Consider the following 26262-nt stretch of genomic DNA (forward strand, 5'->3'; position numbering starts at 1 on the left):
CTTTTTCTTTAATAAACTAATATTTTCATATAAAAGCATTTTATTACGTAAACAACATTTTGCTTAAATTATGCATAATATTCTGACCTAATAAATATTTCTTCGGGTCACAATACAAATCTTAAAATATGTTTTTATAGATTTACATAATTATGGACACGCATTCATACATTACTATAAGTACTTACATTAGTAGGTATATTTGATCAAAATATAATCTTTTCTTCAAAACTAATAACCTATAAAACTTAAATAAAGTTTACCTAGCCATAAAATCATAAATCTCTGTTTATATACGCATCTAGTTATAAAGTCATTATTTATCTATTTATAAAATATACCTATAACAACATTACTAATTTAAATATCTTTTCATTCGCATTGTTCAAACTTAACAATAATTTTTCTATTACATTTGTCTATTTTTATTTCTAAAAATCTAAAAAACATGACTGTTATGATCAAATGAGCAATAATCGGAATAAGTAGAGCTATTTTGGTGGTCAATGACCGCAAAAGATGAAAATTATAAGACACTTTTCAAAATTAATTATTTTATAGAAATACCCATATATATTAGGCTTATTATTACTTAAAATATAATTTCATAAAATATTCCCATTCTTGAATTGCACTACTATCAAAAACAAGGGTTTCTAGGGATCATAAAGCCAAAATCATCATTTGCTTCTAACACTTAGAGTGTTACTATCTATACGGCCACCTTGAACGTCTTTAATTAATATTGGACATTCTGGATGTTGCTAACTATATGTATAAGTACCTTGACTGTCACTATTTGCTTCTGACTGTGCCTACCAAAATTGCTCAACTGATTATGTGAAATGCTATTTAATTAACTAAATTGCTGCTATTATGCTAAAGGGTCTGAACACTGGATAAAACTCAATTACTTAACAGAGGTGATTTCAGGAGCATTTCGGGTCGAGAATTTACGAATTGTTCTAGTTCATTCTATCACTAATGATCGAAAATGTGTTATTTAAATAATTGTGTCCAAACAGCCTCCGTGAAGTAAATAGTGGATAGAACGTTAGACCTACGATCACGGGACATGGTCGAAATCACTTTATAAGACTGTCCTTTGTTTAACTTGTAAGTTTGCAGGTTGAATCTACACATTGGCCCCCATTCCTGCCGACACATCCTACCTAATTTTATTTTAAGTTATACCTGGCATTTTCTTATCCACCGAAAAAAATAGACGGATGATTGACAACTGTTAATTTTAAAATGAAGGAATAACCCGGGCGAATCAAATAGCCATTTCACTCATATGCAACCCGTTTGACGTGTGCTGTCAACTTAATTCTGTCGGATTATTGACAATACAAAATTTCTGTCTTTAATTGACGTGCGTTCCATAAATTTTATGTCGATTACCCATCCCTTTCTTTTTCAGTAGACAAGAAAATGACAGGTGACAAATAAAATTAGATGGTTTTTATAGGAATCGGTATCATTGTCTGGAAAACTAAGATGTTTCGTGCTTCGGAAGGCACGTTAAGCCGTTGGTCCCGGGCTACTAGAACTTATATGTAATACCGCAGTGTAGCAGCGTGGTGAAATATGCTCCATACCCCCTCCAGTTGATTGAGGGGAGGCCTGTGCCCAGCAGTGAGAAGTATATAGACTGTTTACGTACGTATGAACTCCACTCCACTCCATTTTCTCGTTTGAAACGCTCCAGGTACCATCTTTGTGTGCATTGTGCTTTTTTCTGGCCACGGCGTGTTCATGTCTTTTTACCGCGGTACATGATATATTCTATGACCCATAACACTACACATACGAAACAACAGAAGCTCATAGCCAGGAAGCAGTACACGTAACTACCCGTAGCCTCGAAAATGACACCTGAAAAATAAACATTGTTGTGAGTAGTGATGTGCCCTTCCAGGGAACAGCAACAGAACGTCCCCGGCAGTTAAAAGGCGCAAAACTTATGTAAAAGAACTTTATTACCTAACCTAAACAGATAAGACCAAAGTACAAGAAAGAACAATTTGAAAAAGAGAAACCTTTTTTTTGACGTGACTTATTGTAGATTTGCTGCAGGTGGCATTAACTACTTGGCTGGGATGGGAGCGCTGAAGGCCTTACCCGGTACAACGTTTAAGACAACAGGCCTGAGGGTGCCCAGTTGGGCGCGAACTTCGTCTCAGAGCGTCGACTGAAAGATATTTGAACGACTTAATCGACCCTAGTGGGTCGATAGCGATAAGCGCTGATTGAGGGAAATCGTCAACCACGCCGGCAGGGTCGGTATCGGGATCTCGGCGGGGTCGATATTGGGGTCTAAAAGAGAAACCGGCTAGTGCCCCTACTATTAAAAAGTAACCCTTACACCAGGGTTGATGGGGTTCGTATTCCACCTCACCCACACGATAAGAAGAAGATTAAAAAGTTTTTACAATTTGGGAAAATTCCCGGGAACTGCAAATCACTGGTTGTGAATTTATTTTTTACAATTCTAAATATTCCACAAATGTTCTCAGACCATAATTGTTTTCAAAAACCAGATCTAAGATTATAAATATTATCCAGAATCGATTTCGATGCGCTACGGCTATCTACCATAATAATGATATTCATCAACCAATAAATAATTCTTTATTGCATAAAAATGTAAACTTACGACATGTAGAAACGAATAAAATAAGCACAATAGGCAGCCTTATTGCTAAACAGAAATTTCTGTCAGGCTTAGGGTGAAAGAAGTTGATGAGTATTGGAGCGCGGGACGGTGAAATACAAAAAATATATTTTTACTTACATGAAAATTGTACATTATATTATGAGTAAACATACCTATTAAAGGGTCTGCCATGAGCATGAGACATCCTGAGAAGAGGATGTGGAGTGCCAGAGCAGCGGGGAACCTGTTAGGTGCTGCTGTGACCAGCACTAGAGGGAACAGCACCTGAACCGAACATCGCACCAGCCCTGAGATAGCAGTCACCGCAAACACGAAGTTTATGTCCGAAGATGTTACTAGAGCTGGAAACAATTAATTTAATTAATTAAAATCATAATAACAATAATGTTATGAAAAATGTAACAACGTAATGTATGTTGTAATGTAATGTTTATCACGTCGTGAAGGATAACATCGTGAGGAAACCCACATTCCAGAGAAATGCGTTTGGGAGGCATGTGACCGAACCTGTATTGGACTGAATTCTACTCGCGGGTTAGAAGGTCAAACAGGCAGTCGTTTCTAGAAGTATAAAAAACCGGACCTGTTGTTAATACTTCCTGTTAGGTAAGCGGACCCTATGAAAAGCGGGATAGCGGTAGGGAGATGAATAACAAAAATATCTCAGGGGTAGGGGGGGGGTCAGTGTTAGTGCCCCCGATCGGTGTTACCATCATGTTTTAATTAGAGACAGGTCCGAGACACTTTGTTGAGACTTTGCACGCAATAATGATAGCCGTGGTGATACTTTATCAGCTAGCTCATTGACCACGTTGATAGTTCATATTATTTACTTTTTAAATGGTATGTAAAAAGAAACTAAAAAAAAACAGTAACTATCAGTGCGCAAAGGCGGAGGACAGGTGTCCTAGTACGGCTTTGAAATAGACTAATTTGGGCGCCATCCCACTCGCGCCAGACAGAGTACTGCGGGGCGGAAGGCAAGAGGGAAACCCTTATGCTTACCTTACTTTTTCAGGGAAAAAGTAGCATGGAGAATGCTGACATAAGCGGAACTCTTAAATTAATGATAGCGATGATGATATACAAGGTGTTAGTGATATCGTAACGAATACTGAGGGTGATGATTCGGACCATGATTCTGAGTTAATATCAAGTGGAATTTTCCGTCGCTCTCTCCATCCCTCAAAGTTTTCGTTACGATTTCACTAACACCCAGTATAATGGATTTATCAACAAGTGCGACGGTCCCGGAAAGACGAAGCTTTATAATTTCGTCAACTCTCAACTTACCTATACGTAACACAACTGTGATACAAGTACCGAAGAAGAAAATTCTTCTACTATCTACCGTGTAGAAATAAGTGAATATTGCTAGGAAGAATCTCGCCAACAAGTCGGCTATCGCACCGACCATCACACATGTTGCCACTTGCATCTGGAAAATATCACAAATATTAATTTACCACTTGTGCATAATTCCAAACTTCTTGTTCTAAATCCCTATTGAGTCAGTCTTCATAAAGGCTTCGGAAATCACGCATGTTAAATTCTACATACGAGTTATTACATCATACAAACATAAATAGCATTTATAATCCTCTCAATAAACTGAAAGGGGATTTGATGATGATGATGTCCTCCCAGACGTATCCGTCGACTGCGACACCCTTAGCTAGTGTTAGCCTGGGCTCTTGCATGGGCGCGGGTGTGACTAGCAAAACCAAATTTAGTTTTGAATGTCCTGTTGCAAGAAGCACAATAGAGAGTCCCATTTGAGTTATAAGTGTAGTGGTAGGAGGGCTTGGGTCGAGTTTTTCGGATCTGGCGTTTGGCGTCAAGATCTTCAAGACGGGTTCGTTCAAAGTTTTTTTAATCCCGATTCGACAGCAGATCGCCAGTCCGATCTCTGAGTGGTAAGCTTCTCCCACGATTCACTAGACGTGCCAATAGCAGTCAGATGACGTTTCAAGACATCCCTGTAACGCAGATATTGTCCTGAAAGGGGATTTAAAGCATACTCCGCCATAGCAGTTTGAGCTAGTAGCAGTAACAACCGATTCGCCCTTGAGAGAAACCTTGACTTATCGACACTCCACACAAATTCCATCGTTTATGTTCATAAGAACTGTTGCTGCTGTTGTTGTTTGTTTTCGAATTCATGTTTGGATCATAAACGATTATTACGTACTCATCATGCAGTGAGGGAAAACATCGTGAGGAAACCCACATGCCCGATAGCCCGATTTTCGAAGGTATGTGACCTAACCTGTATTGGGCTAGTATTCCCTTCGCGAGTTGGAAGATCAAACAGGCAGTCGCTTCTGTAAAAAACCGGACCTGTCAAATCTTCAGGTTAGGTAAGTGGACCTTGTGAAAAACGAGATAATGCTAGGGAGATGAAGATGTTCATAAGAACTGTCAAACTAATATATAAAATGGTAAAATAAAAGAATAATAGTCCGTGAATAAGTATAAGAAGAAGAAAAAGAAATGAGAGAAGTAGTAGAAGCAGAGGATGGTATGGGCAAATATACAGTGATCAAATTGGGCTTTACGCTGTCGAGCATTACGACGACTGATGTGAATGGAGGAAGCGAAACTGGAGTGTCAGGATTGCAAAGTAAATTCCCGTGATCATAGATTCGCTCATATTATAATGCATATCTTACCTTGGTAAACCCATACGAAAACAGAAGCATAGGCTCCATAGCCAGGTACGTGACGTCAGATACAAATGCGAATCCAAGTCCCACTAGAGTGCTCACAAATCTGGGATCCTTCAGCAGATCCAGTTCTACGTTTTTATAAATAGTTTTTCTGAAAAAAAAAATGCAAATAATCATCCTGTAAATTCATAAACCATCTGGATACGTCTCACACCTAGGCAAAGCTTTTTGCTCTTCGAATGATGGGGACAAGAGATACTGAAGCCACACTCGCATTTCTCTATTAGCGGATTGGATTAGTTCTCAAGCACTAGAAAGTTCTTCCTAATAAATGCAACAGATAGTCGAACTCACTCGCTTTAATTACTTAGTTTATATAGCAAATGTAAATTGTTACTGGCAATAAATTTATTTTATTCTATTCTTATTCATAATGTTTTGGTGATCAAGGTATAGAAATGCATTATTTTTTTTAACAATTACTTATTATATTTATTAACCTTACATCTACATTTCATATGTCTTCCCCAATCATCCGAAGGGCATGCAGTATAAACGCTACCTCGTGGTCACGCAACCAACCAGACACTTAGGGACTTAGCCAAGTTTCAAACGTTTATGTGAATGAGGGATTTTCCAGACTACGTTCACTTTAGCTTTAACGTGATAATTACTTATTTTCTCATTATTTGGGTGCATAATTATTCCAAAGTACAACGTAATGGCAAAAGCATATTATTATATAAAAATAATTGTTGCTTGATATCACATGTCTTCCCGAATCATCCGAAGGGGTATAAGGTTCATAGTTTAATTTTTTTTTAGTCTGTATCATAATTATTAATCTAACAATGCTCAAGCAGCATACTTTATAGCGGAACGTATTCAGTTTAATACACAAGTGAATGCATACATAATTGTGTATTGAAAATAATATCATGCGTAACAAAATAAATATGATTAACTACATAAACACAGAAACTCACGCCCGTAAGGCCTAACGGATTGGATTGATACAAGTAATCAGAATTCAACTTGCAGCCTTTGATTCTGATTTTGAAAGTATACAAACGGTTAAGGTTACACTACCGATACGCGAACCAATAAGAAATCGGTACAGTAGTTTCATACCGGTATAAAAACGAGAGCGTAACCTTGACCGCTTATATGCCTTAACCGCTTTCCAGCCCTGGTCAAGACACAATCACAATCCCTCGAATGAATCCCTTAACACGTTCTACAGATGTTTTTTATTCGCTCCAATCGAAAAGGGCTGGAATAATTATTAGAATAAATTGTCAAAATAATAATATTACTTACAGTATATTCTTCTGTATAGACTCATGTCGACTATGCGTTTTCACATCTTTGTCTCTATTTTCCACAGTATTATCTTCACCTGACAACATTTTTACTGCAGTTTCGTCATTGCATTCATATTTTATTTTTTTTATACTTTGCACATCACAATTTGATGATTCTGAAAGGGTTAATAATGAAGGACACAAAATGTTAATGACAGACACAGTGACAACATTTAATGGTAACAAATAACGTAAACAGAGCGAAGTCTCAAATTATCAGAAGACAACATGCAGCCACTTTTAGTAGAAAGTTCTAAAATGAATATGATGAACCGTATGGTCCATACGGTGATCAGCCCATCTCCTACTAGCAGGCTATCATTAGGACACCATGGTGTGGTGGCGCAACCACGGTCTCGCCACCCACAAACAAAATGTATGCAGTATAAACGCTACCTCGCGTAGTGTCTTGGTGGTCACATAACCAACAAGACACTAAGGTAATTAGCCAAGTTGCAAACGATTATGTCAATGAGGGACTTTTTAAACTACGTTCACCAAAACCAAGATGGCGTTTTACAGCTTTAACGTGATAATTACTTTTTTTCTCATTATTCGGGTGCATTATTATTCCAAAATACAATATAATGGCAGAAGCATATATAAAAATAATTGTTAATTGATATTTGGATCACATTATGTATAATAAGGTTCAATACGATCTACTCTGAACCGGCGTGAGCAAGAGAAGTGTGTCAGGATCGAAGCAAATGGAATTCTATAGTGACTGCTTACCCCGGTGGGAAATAGGCGTGAGTTTATGTACTTATGTATAATAAAAAAGGTTCATCGTTTATACCCAAAACAAAGATAAAAGATGCATATGTCTGTTATCCATGAAATTAGAAGGTTAAACGGAGGAGAATGTATACAGCGCCATCTATATTGTTTTTGAGGAACGTAGCCTGAAAAGTCTCTAATTGACAGTGACAGTAAAGAAGAAGACGAAGAAGAAGAAAGAAGAACTGTCTCTATCGATTGTCATAACTGTTTGCAACTTGGCTAATCCCCCAAATGGCGTGTTGGTTGCGTAACCAACAAGACATTTGAGGACTTGACACCACGCGAAGTCAGATATGTCCTAATGTTCCTTCGTGTTGGAGTGGACATCTTTAAAAAACATAAACCAACATTGAAATGATACATTACATGATGTTCCATAAGTAACAGACAATCAACAACTACATACAACATTAAGTATATTATGATTCCTAACACGTATAAATGGTCATGCATTTATTCTTTCCACCATAACATGTAGACACATAACGCCATGCAAACATTATATTAGGTATGTACACCATGTTTTGTATTTTTTTCCATGCACATGATAACTAACAAACATAATTTTCAAAATTTTGTAAAAAAACTAAAACGCTTGAAACATTTACACTTAGAGAGGTATTAGAGACTCATGACAGGCCAGACTAGATTACAGTTAATTATTAAAAAGTCCACAATATAATCTACTTTTCTTCAACAAGGTCAAACTTAGGGTAAAAGTTGTACCCAGGCAAAACTCGACGCTATGATTATACAGGGCGTTAGTGACAACGTGACGAAAACTTTGACGTCTGATTCAGACCATAATTCTGAGTCAATACCAAGTGGAATTTTTCGTCGCAAAACAATAGAACTGAAAATAATAAAAAAATTGTAAAATTTTCATGATTTGTCCGAGAAAAAATTGCAATTGACGTCAATTTAGAATCATGGTCTGAATCATCCCCCTCAGTATTCGTCACAGTGTCACTAACACCCATACGTACTTGTATGGCTACCTGTACGACGGAAAATTCCACTTGATATAAACTCAGAATCGTGGTCTGAATCATCCCCCTCAGTATTCGATACGATGTCACTAATACTCTATATTATGTATTATCCAGATGGGATTATCATAAAAACACAATTTATTCTCACCAGGATCACTATTTCCCTTGATCATGTGCCATTCAACAGGGTGCATCAACAACATCGCTAAGACCAGATGTAAATCCATCGCCATAATAAGGGCCAGGGTCCACCTGAAGCCGTACTCTGCCAGCAGGAAGGTGACCAGCATAGGAAAAGTGATGGACGCCATACTGCTCATAGACTGGTTGGCGCTCATCATCGCAGTTCGCTTCCTCGTGAAGTAACAGTTGAACGCTGTGAAGCTTACTGGAATCATCACGCCGAATCCAGCTCCTGAAAAATACATTCATACATCACTCCTACTTTTGTCTCGATGTTCTAATCTATCCTAAGAATTTGCTTCCAACACAGCTATCACTTAAACGCCACTATTCAAAAGAATTTCTCGGAAGTATTTTATTTTATCGAACTTTTTACAGCGCTTTAAAGTGAATTTTCCGTAGCCGGGTTTTAGTTTTTAAACTTACATGTTTTTTTCTCTTCATCGCTTATTGCTAACAACGACTAATCGTTTAAAATTATTCGTATCAGGCGACGCGACGCTCTGATCTGAGGTTCACACCCAACTGGGTACCCTCAGGCCTGTCGTCTTAAATTTTTGTATTAGGTGAAAACCCTCAGCTCTACCCATTTGTTCGGCCAATTAGTTATGATGCAATCTGATGAAACGACTCACGTCAAAAAGTGTGCTATTTCTCTCGTGTTGATTGTGACTATTGTGAGATCAATGACCGATCATATCAACCGTGGTGTCAAGTGACATTGATTCATGTAACGACTACATACTTAGGCAACTGCTTAAGTAGGTAAAATGTAGCCGCGACCAGCAGGTAAGCGTGCCTTGTGAAGACCTCACCCCCTCTGAGTCTTACTTTAGGCACACCCCGGACACTTCACGCGCAAGATTCAAGACACACTACATCCGAGGGGGGGGGGGGGGGGGGGTGTTAGCGGAGAGTTGCCCCTCTATACGTAGTATTATTCCTTATTCTATGTTTTAGGCTAAAATGGCCGACTCTCACTCAACTGACATCACTTTCAAAATTACGAAAAACGCATCGCATCATCACAGTACTTAACAATAAACTGCGACTTTCGCTAATTAAGCCTATCATAAAGACTTCTCTTATCACGTTTAGGTGTAATGATAATTCTTAGAATGAAGCGTACGCGTGGAGTTAATTCCTATTAAAATATATTTGCAACGATTTACAACATAATCACAAAGTATACATATAGCTATCCATTGCATAATGACATTGGAATGAAATGAAATTAACATCTCCGTTTATTGCGTGTGTTTCAGTTGGAAATGCTAATTTTTTCGTGTTACAGTTTTCTTTGTAAAAATGCTAGATTGTAAAGTTTTTTGTTTGCATAGTGTTTTAATAAAACCAATAATAACCAATAAGACATAAAATAATAATTGTCGAATTTGTTTTCGAATTCATGTTTGGATCATAAATGATTGTCACGTGCTCAGCAGTGAAGGAAAGCATCGTGGAAGGTCAAGACAGGCAATCGCTTCTGTAAAAAACCGGACCTGTCAACTCTTCAGGTTAGGTAAACGGACCCTGTGAAAAACGGGATGACGCTAGGGAGATGATGATAGTGTTTTAATAAAATAAATTATTTACATAGAAATATAACATTCATTACCTGCTTGTTACGTAAGTCTAACATATATAACATAAACAGCCTATATACGTCCCACTGCTGGGCACAGGTCTCCCCTCAATCAACCGGAGGGGGTAGGGAGCATACTCCACCACGCTGCTCCACTGCGGGTCGGTAAGTCTAACATAATATATATTTTTTATCTTCTCCACTGGTACACCCGAACACTCCACATAAACATTTCATTCCTATCGTCTATCGCCTTACGCGTAAGTCCGAGCTAGACTCAATCCGCGCGTTCTACGGGATAAATCATGTTACATTAAAAATAATAAGTTTTATTTCTTGTTTTCAAGAGCACAAAGTTTTGAGGCAACCCGAGGAAGCTATTTATTATTTATTTATTTATTTGTACCCAATAAAACAGACACAAGAAACATAAAAAAATTAAACAGAATTATTATTATAAATAATAATACAATTTTTATTTAATTAGTTTTTTTTTATTTTATTTATCTTTTAATTTTTACATACTTCCACGCCTTCTGTTAGAAATCGCTTTGAAATTAAGTCTCTTTTTTAGCTATTTTATTTATTTTGGTGCAATAAAGCATATTTACATTGCAATGGCTTCGTTATCAAAGCGTTACCAAGTTCAATATGAATAATTCGGCAACCGTCGCCGGCGACGCGATAACTCACCGGCTCTACGTTTATTAACATACTGTTTTACCTCTCACTACACCAAATGTGAAAACCAGCTGATAAGTCTTCTGCACGAAGATGGTCAGTATATCACCCAGGACGAATAACCCAGCTCCGACCAAGCCGACTTGCCGAAACGAGTACTTCTTTAAAGCTATCCCGCTTAGGAAACCTGAAAATTAAAAATATATTTTATAAATGTTAATAATATAAAATACATGTCAATTCTTCGGTTATAGTTAGCGGGCTCTGTGAATACAGGATAACGCTAGATGGTGAATAAATTACATTATAAGTGTTGGCTATGGATTTAAAAGAAAGTGATGTCTATACTTTTGTCTTCTTGTCATGTGTGTCTTTTTATTACAATGCGAAGGCGAACTTCGTTTTTATCTCTAACCTGACAGAAAAACAAGATATCACTTTCTTATAAATCCATAGCCAACAATAAGTATGTACGTAACATAATTCACTCAAATTATCCACAGTACCTACTGAGAATGGGTACCTACTCAGTAGGTACTGTGAATAATTGGTGTTGGCGTCAGATCTGGCAACCCCGTTGCCTAGGTATTGTTGATTTTATGGCGCTTAGCAACGGGGGTGTAAGTTAGGTTTTTTTACATTATTATTTTTGTGATCTTTTACTCTATATTATACGTTAATACTGAGTTGGTCATCTTTGATTTCGCTCGCTAATATCGTCGAAGGACCACGATAACTTACACCCCCAGCGCCATAAAATCAAAAATACCTAGGCAACGGGGTTGCCAGATCTGACGCCAACAATGGGTACGGACAAAAATCATCATCTCCCTAGCCTATCCGCTTACCGGACCTGTACCTAACCTGAAGAAGTAACAGGTCGAGTTTTTACAGAAGCGACCTCCAACCCGCAAGAGGAAAACCAAAAAATGTATTTCTCGGGAATGTGGGTATCCTCACTATGTTTTCCTTCACCACTGAGCGCGTGATTATCATTTCATTGATCCAAACATGAATTTGAAAACAAATTCGACAACCATTGATTTAGGCCTGTGCTCGATTCGAACCTGCGACCTCAAAAAACAAAATGAGCGAGCGTATAGTTATGAAAATAATTAATTTTTAAACATTTGCATCTCTATTTGAATCAATCATGAATATTCTGTCTATGTTCGGTCTCTGAACACCTAAATGACCATTGGTTTTGTGACTTTCCCTTCGTTACTAAAAGTTACTGATTTCCTTTCCAAAGGGTTCACACAAACACTCGTATTACAAAGCTTTGGAAATATTATACGGTTTCATAACATGCGGTTCTTGTAACTCGAGCCCTGTACTTCCGAACCGCACTTTACGGAAATCAGACTGCATACAAATATGGGTCAAATCAATAAATGATATCAACCGTAGCCACCAACTGAATCAAGTCAATGAGCGAGTTAGAAACAGTTCAGTGATCGGTGTCTTTGCTCAATCAGCATTTTCGATTAAGCGACTTGTAGACTAGATTAGAAACAGTAATTTTCTAGGTTAGATATTCGAGCTAGATGAAATTGGAGAGTTTGGTCAATTAATTAAGGACAAGGCACACGGGTGGTCTAATAACAGTGTAGTTAAACGAATTGCGGGGCAAGAGCCCCAGCTCTGTATTTCGCCGCCTAACTTACTTCTCTTCTTATTTATTTATTTATTTGTACACAATGAAACAGACACAAGAAACATACAAAGAAAACAGATAGTACAGGCAAGCTTATCTCTAAACAAAGAGATTTCTTCCAGCTGACCTACGTGACAAGAGAGACTTTCAACGTATAATATTATATAGATAGACATACATACGCGTACAAATTATTTAGAAATTACTTATACTAATATAAGACACAATATTAACCTAAACCTACAAACCACATTTAAATAAATTATAATATAATATACACTTCTCATCAAAAAAACCGAAACACTTCCGTTCTCATTGTTTCTGTCCGAATTTAACACAAAAAAGAATTCATACGATGAAAAAAAATACATAAATGTATAGCTGGCAGTTTGGCCACTACAGTAATAAGCGAAAATTCTAAATTCAAAATTAGAATTTCATTTGTTTATCTTATAAACGAAATGAATCTTCTTACATACATACATACATAAACTCACGCCTATTTCCCACCGGGGTAAGCAGAGACTAAATAATTTCATTTGCTTCGATCCTGACACACTTCTCTTGCTTTCTCCACATTCATCAATGGCTCTCTCTCTCTCGCTCTCTATTCTCTTCTTCTTGTAATCCTTTTATCTCCTGTTGGGATGTAGGGCTCGAATAACAGATTTCCACTCCTCAAGATCTCTTGCAGCCTCTTGCTTGCCTAACTTCATCATCATCAGCCCATAAACGTCCCCACTGCTGGGGCACGTGCCTTCCCTATGGATAGATAGGAAGATCGGGCCTTAAACCACCACGCGGGCCCAGTGCGGATTGGTGGTTATTAACGACTGCTAATGCAGCCGGGACCAACGGCTTAACGTGCCTTCCGAAGCACGGAGGAGCTCGAGATAAAATCTTCTTTTTTTTGTGGTCACCCATTCTATCTATGACCGGCCTCTGCGAAAGTTGCTTTACTTCAATAATCGCAGACCGAGCGCGTTGACCGCTGCGCCACCGAGCTCCTCAACTTACAACGTTCGTTGCCTAACTTACAACGTTCAAAATTATAGTCACTATGGTCCTGTGATACACCGGCTTGCTTCTCAATCGGGGAGCACCGTTTCAAACCCCGGTACCGGACTTTGAATTATTCTTCTTCTATCGTGTGGATTGTAAGGTGAATTACCAACCCCATCAACCCTGGTGTCAGGGTTATTACTGAGCCGCCATAGGCCCCTGACCTGACTCATGTAACGACTACGTACTTACGTCAGTAAGTAATAACCGGGATCAACGGCTTAACGTGCCTTCCGAAGCACGGATCTTTTTACTTTTTGGATAATCAGGTGATCAGCCTGTAATGTCCTAACCAAACTAGGGATCACAAAATGATTTTTATGATTTGTCTCTACCGGGATTCGAACCCGGGACCTCCGGATCGTGAGCACAACGCTCAACCACTGGACCACGGAGGCTGTTTGAATTATTAATTTATCTTAAGTGCAGTTTTCACTAACACAGTTGGCTTGACTATTACAGACGGCGATACGGCTCACCGCCTACAACGTTGGTGCAACAGAAAGCTCGATGAGGTGTGAGTACTTAGATTATCTAGCGCTTTGTATATCTAACTACCCCAATTGGGATATAGCCGTGAACTTTACAATAAAAACCTCGTAAGCTCATTTTTTCAAAATCACATTTTGAAGTGAGTTCCTTCAACAAAACCAAGAAACACACGCTGACTACACAATATGGATTGCAAATAGCGTGTTGCGAAGTTTTGTTGAAGAATCACATCAGAATACGATTGAGAAAAAATTAGTTTTCACTATAAAGCGAAGATGTGAGTACGTCCTAACAATTTTATAATGGCTGCCTGATTTAAAACTACGAATTATACGTAACATAACATAAACAACCTATATACGTCCTATTACTGGGCACAGACCTCTCCTCAATCAACTGGAGGGCGTAAGGAGAATACTCCACCTCGCTGCTGCACTGCGGGTTGGTGGAGTTGTTTTTTACGGCTAATAATCGGGACCAACGGCTTAACATGCACTATGAAGCACGGAATCAATTTACTCTCTACGAATAAAAAATAAATAAATAGCAAAATAATAAATATATTTGACAAAGATTTTAATCTCGGTATGCAGAAAGTAACATTGCCCTGCGTGTTATTAAATTTTTAATGAATTATACTTGATCTTGAACGATGTCCTCTTATATAATAAGGCCGCCTGTTGTGCTTTCTGTATATGTTGTCCTTATCTCTGTATTTTGTGTCCATTGTGCTCAATAAAGTATTTTATCTATCTATGTATCTATAGCGATGAAAAAGAACCTGTGCCCTTCATAAATCTTTACTGCAATAAAACTAAAAAAATAATTAAGTATATTCCATTTTTACATTATTACGTAACGCTTCATCTGCATTCCAGTTTGGTCTAATTTCATAATAATTTACTCGTATATTCAGTTACATCAGTGGTTCCCAACTTTTATTGTCTAGGGACCACATTTATTTAATTTTAGAACAGAAAATTTTGCAAATATGCTGGTACTCCATCTTTCTATTCTGACCTTGCGGCACGACAACTGCGCGTCTATCTACGTAGACAAACACCGTACGGCTATTGGTCAAAGCCGTCGATATAATACGCAATGCGCGCGGTTGTCGTGCTGCTGTAATTCTAATCAAGTTACTTTTAATGAGGTATAGATAAGCACAGTAAACATACTGAAGACACAGTTATTGTGGCCACTAACCAGCTAAATACAAGGTGTTAGTGACATCTTAGGATAACTGACGGATGATTCAGATCATGATTCTGAGTTGATATCAAGTGGAATTTTCCCAGAATAATGGTCTTAATCATCAAAGTTTTCGTTACGATGTCACTAACACTCTGTATAATCAGTAAGTAACTCAAAAATCAAGAAAATGTATGATTATGGACGAGCTCGTGACATGCCTACCGTTTTTCAGTCACGTTCATTCAAAATTTATTCACTTTTAGCTCTCGCGGACCACCAGTGGTCTACGGACCATTGTTTGGGAACCACTGCGTTATATGGTAAAGATCTACTAAAATATTTATGAATCGGTAATTATAGAATTCTTTCCTTGTTTTGTTATAGTTGCGACACTAAAACCTGCTTAAACATCTATTAATATTTAATTACTCAAATACCTAAGTGTCCCAAAGTCTATCAACTGTAACTCACCCGCTATAGATAGAGCTCCATTATATACTCCTATGACGAGAGGTAGTCCACTGGCTCCTCCTTGCTCTAAAAAGAAGTTATTAAACAAGATGCCAAATGCATTCGACGATCCAAAACCGAACATCTGAAACAAAGATTAAAATAAATTTGGTCGTGTACAAAGTTCAAGATCAATTATAAAATTCTGATTATTAAATAAAGACAGATCCAAAACTAACGAAAAACGTCAAGAACACATAAATACATACATAAACTCTCGCCTATTTCCCACCGGGGTAAGCAGAGACTAGACTATTCCATTTGCTTCGATCCTGACACACTTCTCTTGCTTCCTCCATATTCATCAAAATCAAGAACAACGGAATTATTCCGATATTTTATCACGATTTCTATGACGTCACAGTGTGCTTTTTCATACAAATTCCATAGTAATTTCGTGTTTTGACGTTTATTAAAACGTAACTGATTTGACTAGTTAAAAACTAGTCTCCGTCAGGAATCCCGATTAGGAATAGTTCGAGTCCAGTCATGAGCAATATAATGTACCCACTTTAGGACTCTGTCGCACTAACATATTTGACATTTAGTGAGACTTACAGTTCAATTTGTCATCAAAGTTAATGTGACATGGTACCAAAGTGTATGTCCATCATACAACTGTTTTAAATATCTCTGCTTCCCAGTTATAGAACCACATACAGTTGGAAAACAGTTGTGTTGCAGTTAATTCTTTTTTTGACGTGCCTTATTGTAAGTTTTGCCTCAGATGGCAAATAATAATAATTCACCGGACAAATGGGGAAGCTGAGGGCTCTGAGAGCATAGAAAAACTTAACAGTTTTAATGCAGTTATACTTACGCAGTACGCACACAAAATATGCATGCAAGATCGTCATTAATAAGTACTAAGTATTTAAACTACAAATTAGACTAAGTATCTATAAACTCCCTACCATCATCCATTCCATAGGGAAGGCCCGTGCCCCAGCAGTGGAGACGTTAATGGGCTGATGATGATGATGATCTATAAACTAAGTAGCCTAATATAAACGGGATAACGCTAGGGTGAAATTGATTTATAGTGATAACCTGAGTAAACTAACAAAAGATATAAAATTATATTCATAAAAGACTTCAATATAAACGTGCGAAAATTTAAATGATCATAAAATAAATCGCTTATTTAAGATCATTATTATCTAGCTAATTCAAATTAGATCTTTTCTTTCAATCTGTAGTTGTCTATCAGGTTTTTTCTAGATTTTGGGAGTTTTTTTTTAAATAATTATTTAAGTCAATTACCTTGGTCATCTACTTGGTCAAACAACACAGTAAAAGATGCGGTCGCACGTGCAACTCACACACACACACATGTATACATACATACTTACTAGTGATGTTCCGAATATCCGTATCCGTATCCGTATCCGTATCCGTGTCCGTTACTTTTCACGCGGATCTTTTACGGATCTTTTTCGGGTGATTAAGTAGAATTATTAAATAAAAAACTATAAAATTCCATTCTGATTGTTTTTATTTCTTAAAATCAAATATTTGGCACCTTTATATTGCAAACATTTAGATAGATAGATGTTTATAATGAAAGCAAGATAAAATATCACTTTTATAACAATGAAATAACTAAAACTTTAATCTTTTTTTTTACCGACTTCAAAAAAGGAGGAGGTTCTCAATTCGACCGTATATTTTTTTTTTTTTTTTTTTTTTTTTTTTTATGTTTGTTCGGGCATATCTTCGTCGTATATGAACCGATTTTGATAATTCTTTTTTTGTTTGAAAGGAGATATACCCAAGGGGGTCCCATGTCAAGGAAGTCAGGATCTGATGATGGAAGACCAGAGAAATCGAGGGGAATTTTCAAAAATCGTAGGAGCGACTAGTGCGTTTGTAAAGTCATATTGATCGGATCGATCTTTAGGCTTCGGGAAAACTTCCCGACCTTCGAAAACTGGTCAGCATCAGGGAGATACCCTATGGCCTGGCAAAACTATACAACCTGGAGCAATTTTTCTTTCACGAAACGTATTTAAATCTTGATCAAATTCAATCGCCGGTGCAAAAAAACAAAATGGCGGAAAAAAAAGATGGCCGCCATACAAAATTTTGTCGATTTTGGAAGAAGCCCGTTTGGGTAAAAATAATGTATGGGGCGCTTACTCAAAACGTCATGTAGAGTACGGAAATACTTTCTGGTCACCAAAAACTGCTCCGCATCAGAGAGATACTCTACGGCCTGGCAAAACTATCGCACGTGAACCAATATTTCTTTCAGAGCACTTATTTAAATCTTGGTCAAATTCCATAGCGCGTAAAAAAAAAACAAAATGGCGGAAAAACAAGATGGCCGCCATACACAATTTTGTTTTTTCAGAAAAGGTCTCGGGATATAAAATATATATCGGGGTTGTGATCGGATCGTCATGTTAAGTATGGAAATACTTCCCGATTTTCGAAAACTGCTCCGCATCAGGGTGACACCCTACGGCCTGGCGAAACTATCACACCTGAACCAATTTTTCTTTCACGAAACCTATTTAAATCTTCGTCGAATTTAATGGCCGGTGAAAAAAATACAAAATGGCGAAAAAACAAGATGGCCGCCATACAAAATTTTGTTTTTCCAGAAAATGTCTTGGGGGTAAAAATGATGTATAGGGGTGTGATCGGAACGTCATCTTTGAAAACTGCTCCCAATCAGGGAGACATCCTACGGTCTGGCAAACCTATTGCACCTGGATTTTGTTTGTTTCCACGACACCCATTTAAATCTTGGTCAAATTCTGTCGCCGGTGAAATAAAACAAAATGGCGGAAAAACAAGATGGCCGCCATACGAAGAGGGACAGTTTCGAATAAACAGGACACGCGAGCTGCTTTAGCAGCGAGCGAACCACGCGAAATCTACTGTATCTATATGTATGCGTGAGTGTGTATGATAGCAGCTTCCACTGACAACCACATGTGTGTATGTACACATACACATGTGTGTGTGTGTGTGTGCGTGTGTGTGCGCGCGCGCGCGTGTGTGTGTGTGTGTGTGTGTGTGCGTGTGTCTGTGTGTATGCGTGTGTACGTGCGCGTGTGCTCGTGTGCGTTAGCGCGTGTGTGAGTGTGTGTGTGTAAACATGTTCATCAATAATAATTGTGATCACTACTAATAATATATTATATTATTATATATGAATATAAATCAGAAAATCTGTCTGTCTGCATCCTTGCTCGGTCTAACCATCACTTAAAATCGTAAAATAAAATAAAATTTTTAACAAAAAAAAACCGACTTCAAACGCAAAACTAAAAAGCAATAAATAAATTTACTTCGCACAAAGTAATTAGTACGTATTTTCAATTAGTTAATTAATTTATAATTCTGAAGTCGGTGCCAAGTAAATGCTACAACAACCCTACTACAATATCAAATTACTATGTACACACAATATTGTTTAATACCTATATCAAAGCAATTACAAAACAATGTCAAACAAAAAATTACAAAACAATCAGTATTGAAAAATATATGAATCGGTACTTCGTTGTAGCATTTCCTTGGCACCGGCTTCAGAATTATAAATTAATTAACTAATTGAAAATACGTACTAATTACTTTGTGCGAAGTAAATTTATTTATTGCTTTTTAGTTTTGCGTTTGAAGTCGGTTTTTTTTTGTTAAAAATTTTATTTTATAAGAAAATAAAGATCCGTATCTGTATCCGTATCCGTGGATCTTTACACTAAATATCCGTATTCAGATCCGTATCCGCGGATATACATTTTTAACGATCCGGCACATCACTAATACTTACACACACAAACACACACACACACTACACACACATACATACACACACACACGCAATACATATTGGCATACTTTTTTGTTCGTACCCCTGCCATACAAGAAAAGCAGGGATAGGACCCTACGCTGCTCACTCAATGAGGGACATTCCAGGGTAAGTTCCCTAAAAAAACGTATAAAAAACAAATTTAGATAGCGTGACATATGCATAATTATTCAAACATAAAATGTAATGGCAGAAGCATTATACTTGTAGACAATACGATAATTGGATCATATTATGTCTAGAATTATGTTGCTACCCGTATTGCTATATCTTTATTTAAAAATATAAATAGCAATTATTATTATTATAATTGTTTATTGCAACCAAGGAATAGAAAAAAGAGGTTGGAAGTGCCAAGTTAGAAGACGAACGTCAAGTCAAAGAATTTTATTGGCCTTTGATAGACAAGAACGGAGAATGCTACGCCGACAAGAGCGTGGCTCTTGAACAGCCATAGGACTGCATTACAAGAATACAGCTAGTCTGCAGTTGTTAGATCTGCCCAGTATGTGTGCAGTGGTATTGTGATGCAGTTATACCAACCGCACACGGCCTCTGTGGTCCAGTGGTTGAGCGTTGGGCTCGCGATGCGGTGGTCCCGGGTTCGAATCCTGGTGGAGACATATCACAAAAATCACTTTGTGATCCCTAGTTTGGTTAGATAGAACATTACAGGCTGATCATGATCATTGTCCGAAAGTAATATGAACCGTGCTTCGGAAGGCACGTTAAGTCACTGGTCTAGGTAACTATTTACTGATGTAAATAGTTACCTAGACCAGAAAAAAAAGCCATGTCAGGGGTCTTTGGCGGCTCAATAAAAACCCTGACACCAGGGTTGCTGAGCTTGGTAATCCACCTCTTAACCCACACGATAGAAGAAGAAGACCAACAAAACTGCACCCAAACTGCAACTTTACAGTTGGCTGGCAGTTCAAATGCTGTACGTAATATTTAGCCCTAAGACACACGGCGTTTCCTTTCGTCCAATAAAATCTAGATTATGGAATTTCACTTCTCTGCAAAAACATTTGAAAGCACAATAATATCCGAAAAACGTAATGAAAGTAAGCAAATAACATTCTTACGTTCTGAATTCTAAACGTGATTTCTTTATTAGAAAATTGATTAGAAATGCTAAAATATTAACAACGCAAGCTACGTATAAATTGAAGAAATGTTTGATAAAAACCGATAACAGCTTGCAAAAAAACTACTCAAGAGTATAATTATTATTATAAACACAACCAGGCGTTCATTTATCATTAAAAATGTAGTTTCGGTAATCTATTAGACCTCATTCATTACTAATCATTATGGAACATAATAAAAAATACGATTTAAAATGTACCAATTATGTTACCAACTGAATAAGGATACTTTTGAATTTAAATTTAGAATTTTGGAAGTCGTGGTGATTCAATTTATTAGCAGGATTTATCGATTACGCGACTAATTTATTTTTAAAACCATTTATCCTGAGTTGTCATTCTTTACACGTAGCTGGCTAGATATGCTTTTTAAAAGTGCGTATATGTACCTTTCAAATAAGCTGATTTCTTAAAAAACATGTTTGCTTATTAATCACGATTATGATTAAGTTTGCACAAAGGTGTTAATTTTGATAAATCTACGATAAGTGGAATTGGTTACTTGACATTTTAAAAATTACAATTGATTAAACCCCTTAAAATATTTTATTTTCTCGAAAAAGCTTGATATAATAAAAAAAAACAGTTTTCTTGAATTCTTTTCCATTTCGCGCGAAAACGGTTGGTCACGTGACATTTTGCCCTGTGCCGTCACATTTCGACAAACAAAGAAACTGTCAAACAGTATAACTTGAAACCTGACAGATGGTTTTTGTTTATTTTGTGAAGTGTGACGTCACACGAAGCTCAATCATGGCCGCCCGTGATTCGGGGTTTGTAATACATAGATAAAAATCGGATTCTATTTTTTTAAATAAAATATTTAAAAATGATATTAATTTAAAAAAACTATTAGATAATCTTCTTCTATCGTGTGGGTTGTGAGGTGGATTACCAACCCCATCAACATGGTTAGTTACTATTGAGCCGCCATGTAACGACTACGTACTTACATCAGTAAGTAGTAACCGGGACCAACAGCTTAACATGCCTTCCGAACCACGAATCATCTTACTTTCGGGCAATCAGGTGATCAGTCTATAATGTCCTAAACAAACTACAGATTACAAAGTGATTTTTGTGATGTGTAACCATCGGGATTTGAACCCGGGACGTCCGGATCGTGAACCCAACACTCAAACCACTGGACCACGGAGGTCGTTAGTGGATAATTATTATCGTTAAATGATAAACTACCATATCCGTCACATTTCATATTTTGTTACAACTGTCATGTAGCTAATTCCGCAGTCTTTGCCTTCCCCAACGGGAAATAGGTAAGTTTTAATGTATACCTACACCTCGGGCTTACCCCTTCAGGCATTACGGGCTTGTTGCTATGTTATTATCAAAAACTAACTGAAAAAAAAACCCGTATGAGTCATCGTATCATCATAAACTAATCGTAAATTAACAATTTCTTGTTGTGACGCTTAGTACTTAACTGTAACTGGTTTGATTAGTGTGTCAACCAGCTGCATTACCTATTGAGTAACCCTACTGAGTTTGTGTTTAGGAAAATTCCATTATTTCAACAAAAATAAGAATGTATATGTGTCACGATTGTTTGAGGTTCTGCGAGATGATAAATGATGTGTGAAATATGTTATTATATAGTTCAAGTATACTTATAATAAATAAATAAATATTGGCTCGTTGCCACACACTACGTCTTCACTCCATCCCCGTACATCCTTACAGTTTACTTTTTTAATTGTGGCCACCGCGTAGTGCATTGCCCGAGACGACAGAATATATATGTGAATCGATTATATCGATTTAAGTATTTTATAATATATTACATATTTATATATGTATATACGTATTTAATTATACCTACGTGTATCACAATAAGATGTGTTTATGTACTTATGTAAACACCACAATAGTTAAGTTACCTATTTCTTAAGTCTACGTACTTATTATTATGAAAGTTTCACGGCGCATTGGCGCTTCTGCACTGTAATATCGTAAAATGAAACAAATAAATGAGGAAAAATATTATATATAAAATTTACTAAATTCAAGTGCTCCTGAAAAGCTAGCACATAGAATTCCTATTTGTTTAACTATATTTTATAATAAGTACTTTTAAAGAATTCATCGACTTTCTTTATCTGTCTCTTTCGCTAAAAAATATGGTACGAAGGGTAGCAAAAATAGTTTTGATAATTTAAACCCAAGTACCACGTACTCGTAGGCATAAAGTTAAGTAATCTCATATATAACTTATCATCTCCATGTATCCCTTTTTACCGGGCAACTATTACTAGGTAAGGGAAGACAGTAGTGACCTGGGGCTTTGGCCAAGTTGCCAACGATTATAACAATTGACAGTGACAGTGCTAAAAATCTATGGGAGTGATATGTAACCATAGCTTACAAACGATTAGGAGAATCGACTATGACAATGACAAAATGTATGGGACTGACATGTCACTTTATGTCAATCTCATACATTTTAATCACTATCACTATTGATTGTCATAATCGTTTACATCTTGGCTAACTTCCTGTGTTGAAAATATGCCAGGTACCGTTGTTTAGAAGCGACTTAATTACCAACCCATACAAGTAAGGCTTAGAGATAAAATATTACCGAATAATTCCGTAGCGATTTACCCGTTTTTCACAGGGTCCTTTTAAGTAATCTGAAGGGTTTTATTAAGAACGTCTAGGGTCCTGTGCCGAGGTTGTTTTGCAGCTACATTTGCTCGGCTGTAGGTTGTGAGAAGCTGCAGTAGTTTTAGGATGCGACGTTCAACAATAAATATATTCATGTAAAAAATACGAATCAAAATGCAACAATGTTATCTAAGGAATAAAGATATTTTTGAGTTTGACAGGTCCGGTTTTTAGGGTTTCGTTGTATAGAGGAATTACTAAGAATCGTAAATTCAAAATGATACTTACAAAAGTGAATCCCACACCTATGCATATCAGGTAACCCCAACCGCCGTCGGGTGGTACAGTTCCTTTTTTAGCATTAGTGGGGTTGCTTCCTTCTACATGTGCAAATGCCTCATCCATTTTCACTTAACTTATTTAATACTATATTATAATACGTGTTTGTGGTAGTATTCCTTGTTTTAGGTAGATGTCTTAATTCATTTTCGATGAGCTGTTTAGAATAGTTTGTCACTGAACTCGCGATTGCTAAGACTGCATAGCGCTTCGCATGTCGCTTGTCGCACGTCCTCGCGACTCGATTTCCGTCACAACATTAACGTACAATACAAAAAATGGAGCAGAACAACCGCCAGACTGTGTATCACTGAGTTAATTGAGATCCAATGCTTATCTAGAGGTGAAAGAACAATAACATACTTACTTTACTTTCCTACTTACTAAAAGATGTCGTTCTTGGCTACCACAGTCCATTCTTTCCTACTCACCAGTGCAATGTAGGACATCGCCCGCCAGTTGTTTTTCTTTTTATAAATACACAAGTAAGTATGATTATTATGCCGTAAGTTTTTTTTTTGTTACAAACTACACTTACCTATACCTATATAAATCTGGATAACCTTCTAACACATCAACTTAAGGGTTGTGTACAATATAGTTAGGTCGCTAATATTATCATCATACGTTTGAATATGAAAACCGTCAAAAGAGGCAAGACAGGAAAGAGGAGGAAGGAGACGGCGCGGTCAGCAAGCAGTCGCATCTGTAAAAAACCGGATCTGTCAAATCTTCAGGTTAGGTAAGCGGACCCCGCGAAAACGGGATGATGATGATAGGGAGGTGGTGGTCAAGATATGAGGCAACGAAAAATCTGAACAAGATGGTTTACAACCCCGACGGGATATCAAAATCGTGAAAGTGTCATCAACATAGAGGTAGATAACAATAATAAAATGTAGGTACCAATTACTAATTTACCATTATTATAAAGGCCATAAAACTCGAAAGAATGTTACAAGGTAAATAACAATTCATATAACTATACATAATACACTATGGTTTTAACCTGCTTAATTCAATTCTTATCAATTTATTTACCTGCCGTATGATGCATGAGCCTGAGAATAAATAATCCATATTCAACCTGCATATTAGAGATGAATTTTCTACAACAGATTGCGTAGATTTTTTTTCTCTCCAGGACTGGGACCGTGGCCAGAGGTTGAACTTTGAGCTCATGATCCGGAGATTCCGCGTGCGAATACCTGTGGGGACATATCACAAAAATCACTTTGTGTTTCCTAGTTTGGTAAGGATATTTCAAGCTGAAAATCCGATGGTCCGAAATTAAGATGGTCCTTGCTACGGAAAGCGCGTTGTAGTCGGTACCGTCCACTATTTACTTAAGTAAGTAATTAGGTTTCTAAGTATGTTTAAGTAGGTATAATATCATGTTTGACGCATTTTTTAAAGCGTGGCAATATATCACGTACGTAGTACCAAATTGAATGCGTGTATTAGCAAGAATGTGACACAAAACACAAACTCAGCAAGGCGTTATTTCCGTCTGCGGTCTGTGCTGTGGTTTGAAGACTTCCAATGCTCAAAGTCTAATCAATAACTTACTTAATTAAAAAGTGAGCACATAAACACACCTTACTTTATAACCTGTGCGAAATAACGACCCATGTCGTGGCAAGGGGGATTATAAACCTACCAAAGATCATCATCAGCATTATCCCGTTTTTCATAGGGTCCGCTTACCTAACCTGAAGATTTGACAGGTCCGGTTTTTTACAGAAGCGACTGCCTGTCTGACCTTCCAACCCGCGGAAAGCCAGCCCAATACAGGTTAGGTCACATACCTTCGAAAATGCATTTCTCGGGAATGTGGGTTTCCTGACGATGTTTTCCTTCACCGCTGAGCACGTGATAATCATTTATGATCCAAACATGAATTCGAAAACAAATAAATAAACCTAAGATAATATACTTTTAATCACTATTTTTTACACACGTGACGTTCGCAAGGGTACCTATCCCACTAGGACACCATGGTTGCACAACCAGCGGGAAATTATTCGAGATTCGGTTGTCGGCACCATATTGATTCCGCAATCAGGTTTGGTACCCTTTTATTTATTTATAAAAAGGTACACTAACAGCTTATATGATAAAACATTAAAGTTACATCAGGAATTAAAATGTTACATTTTAGGTGATTAGATATGGCCCTTACGTATACATGCATTTGGGATGGTAGTAATTTATCAATCAAATTCTGGTATTTTGCAGTGTGCAACACTAATACCCATTTTTATGTAACTGATTTTATAATTGTAGATTTGCCACACTAGCCGGGAAATCTAGATAACCCGTGAGCTGGCGGCGAAATGTGATTAACCGAGAAACTATCTTAAAAATAAATACAGGGTGTTAGTGACATCGTAACGAATACTCAGAGGGATGATTCAGACCATGATTCTGAGTTAATATCAAGTGGAATTTTCCGTCGCAAAATTCATGTTA

At 37.2% G+C, this 26262-nt stretch overlaps 1 protein-coding gene across 2 annotated transcripts; it reads right to left on the reverse strand.

Moving 5' to 3' along the window:
• Positions 1–22: 22 nt before the first annotated feature.
• Positions 23–24071, reverse strand: LOC126366177 (monocarboxylate transporter 2-like). 2 transcript variants are annotated; one of them, XM_050009140.1, is made up of 9 exons: positions 23740–24071; positions 15814–15937; positions 10981–11124; positions 8637–8903; positions 6670–6748; positions 5353–5500; positions 3974–4118; positions 2833–3021; positions 23–1878 (listed from the first exon to the last, which is right to left on the reverse strand). In XM_050009140.1, the coding sequence occupies exons 1-9, from the start codon at positions 23854–23856 to the stop codon at positions 1757–1759; spliced, it is 1335 nt and encodes a 444-aa protein (XP_049865097.1). In that variant the 5' UTR covers positions 23857–24071; the 3' UTR covers positions 23–1756. The 2 variants fall into 2 exon arrangements, with proteins under 2 accessions (XP_049865097.1, XP_049865095.1); XM_050009138.1 differs by having other exon boundaries at positions 6670–6829.
• Between the last annotated feature and the right edge of the window lie 2191 nt (positions 24072–26262).

This window comes from Pectinophora gossypiella, chromosome 4 (genome assembly GCF_024362695.1).
Source record: "Pectinophora gossypiella chromosome 4, ilPecGoss1.1, whole genome shotgun sequence".
NCBI classification, from domain to species: Eukaryota; Metazoa; Arthropoda; class Insecta; order Lepidoptera; family Gelechiidae; genus Pectinophora; species Pectinophora gossypiella.

Coding starts and splice junctions, on each gene's coding strand:
- LOC126366177 (XM_050009138.1), bottom strand. CDS start 23,856: ATGGATGAGGCATTTGCACATGTAGAAGGAAGCAACCCCACTAATGCT. Junction 5,501..6,669: donor TCTATACAGAAGAATATACT/GTAAGTAATATT, acceptor TTTTTTTTTCAG/AAAAACTATTTATAAAAACG. Junction 4,119..5,352: donor TTTCGTATGGGTTTACCAAG/GTAAGATATGCA, acceptor GATATTTTCCAG/ATGCAAGTGGCAACATGTGT.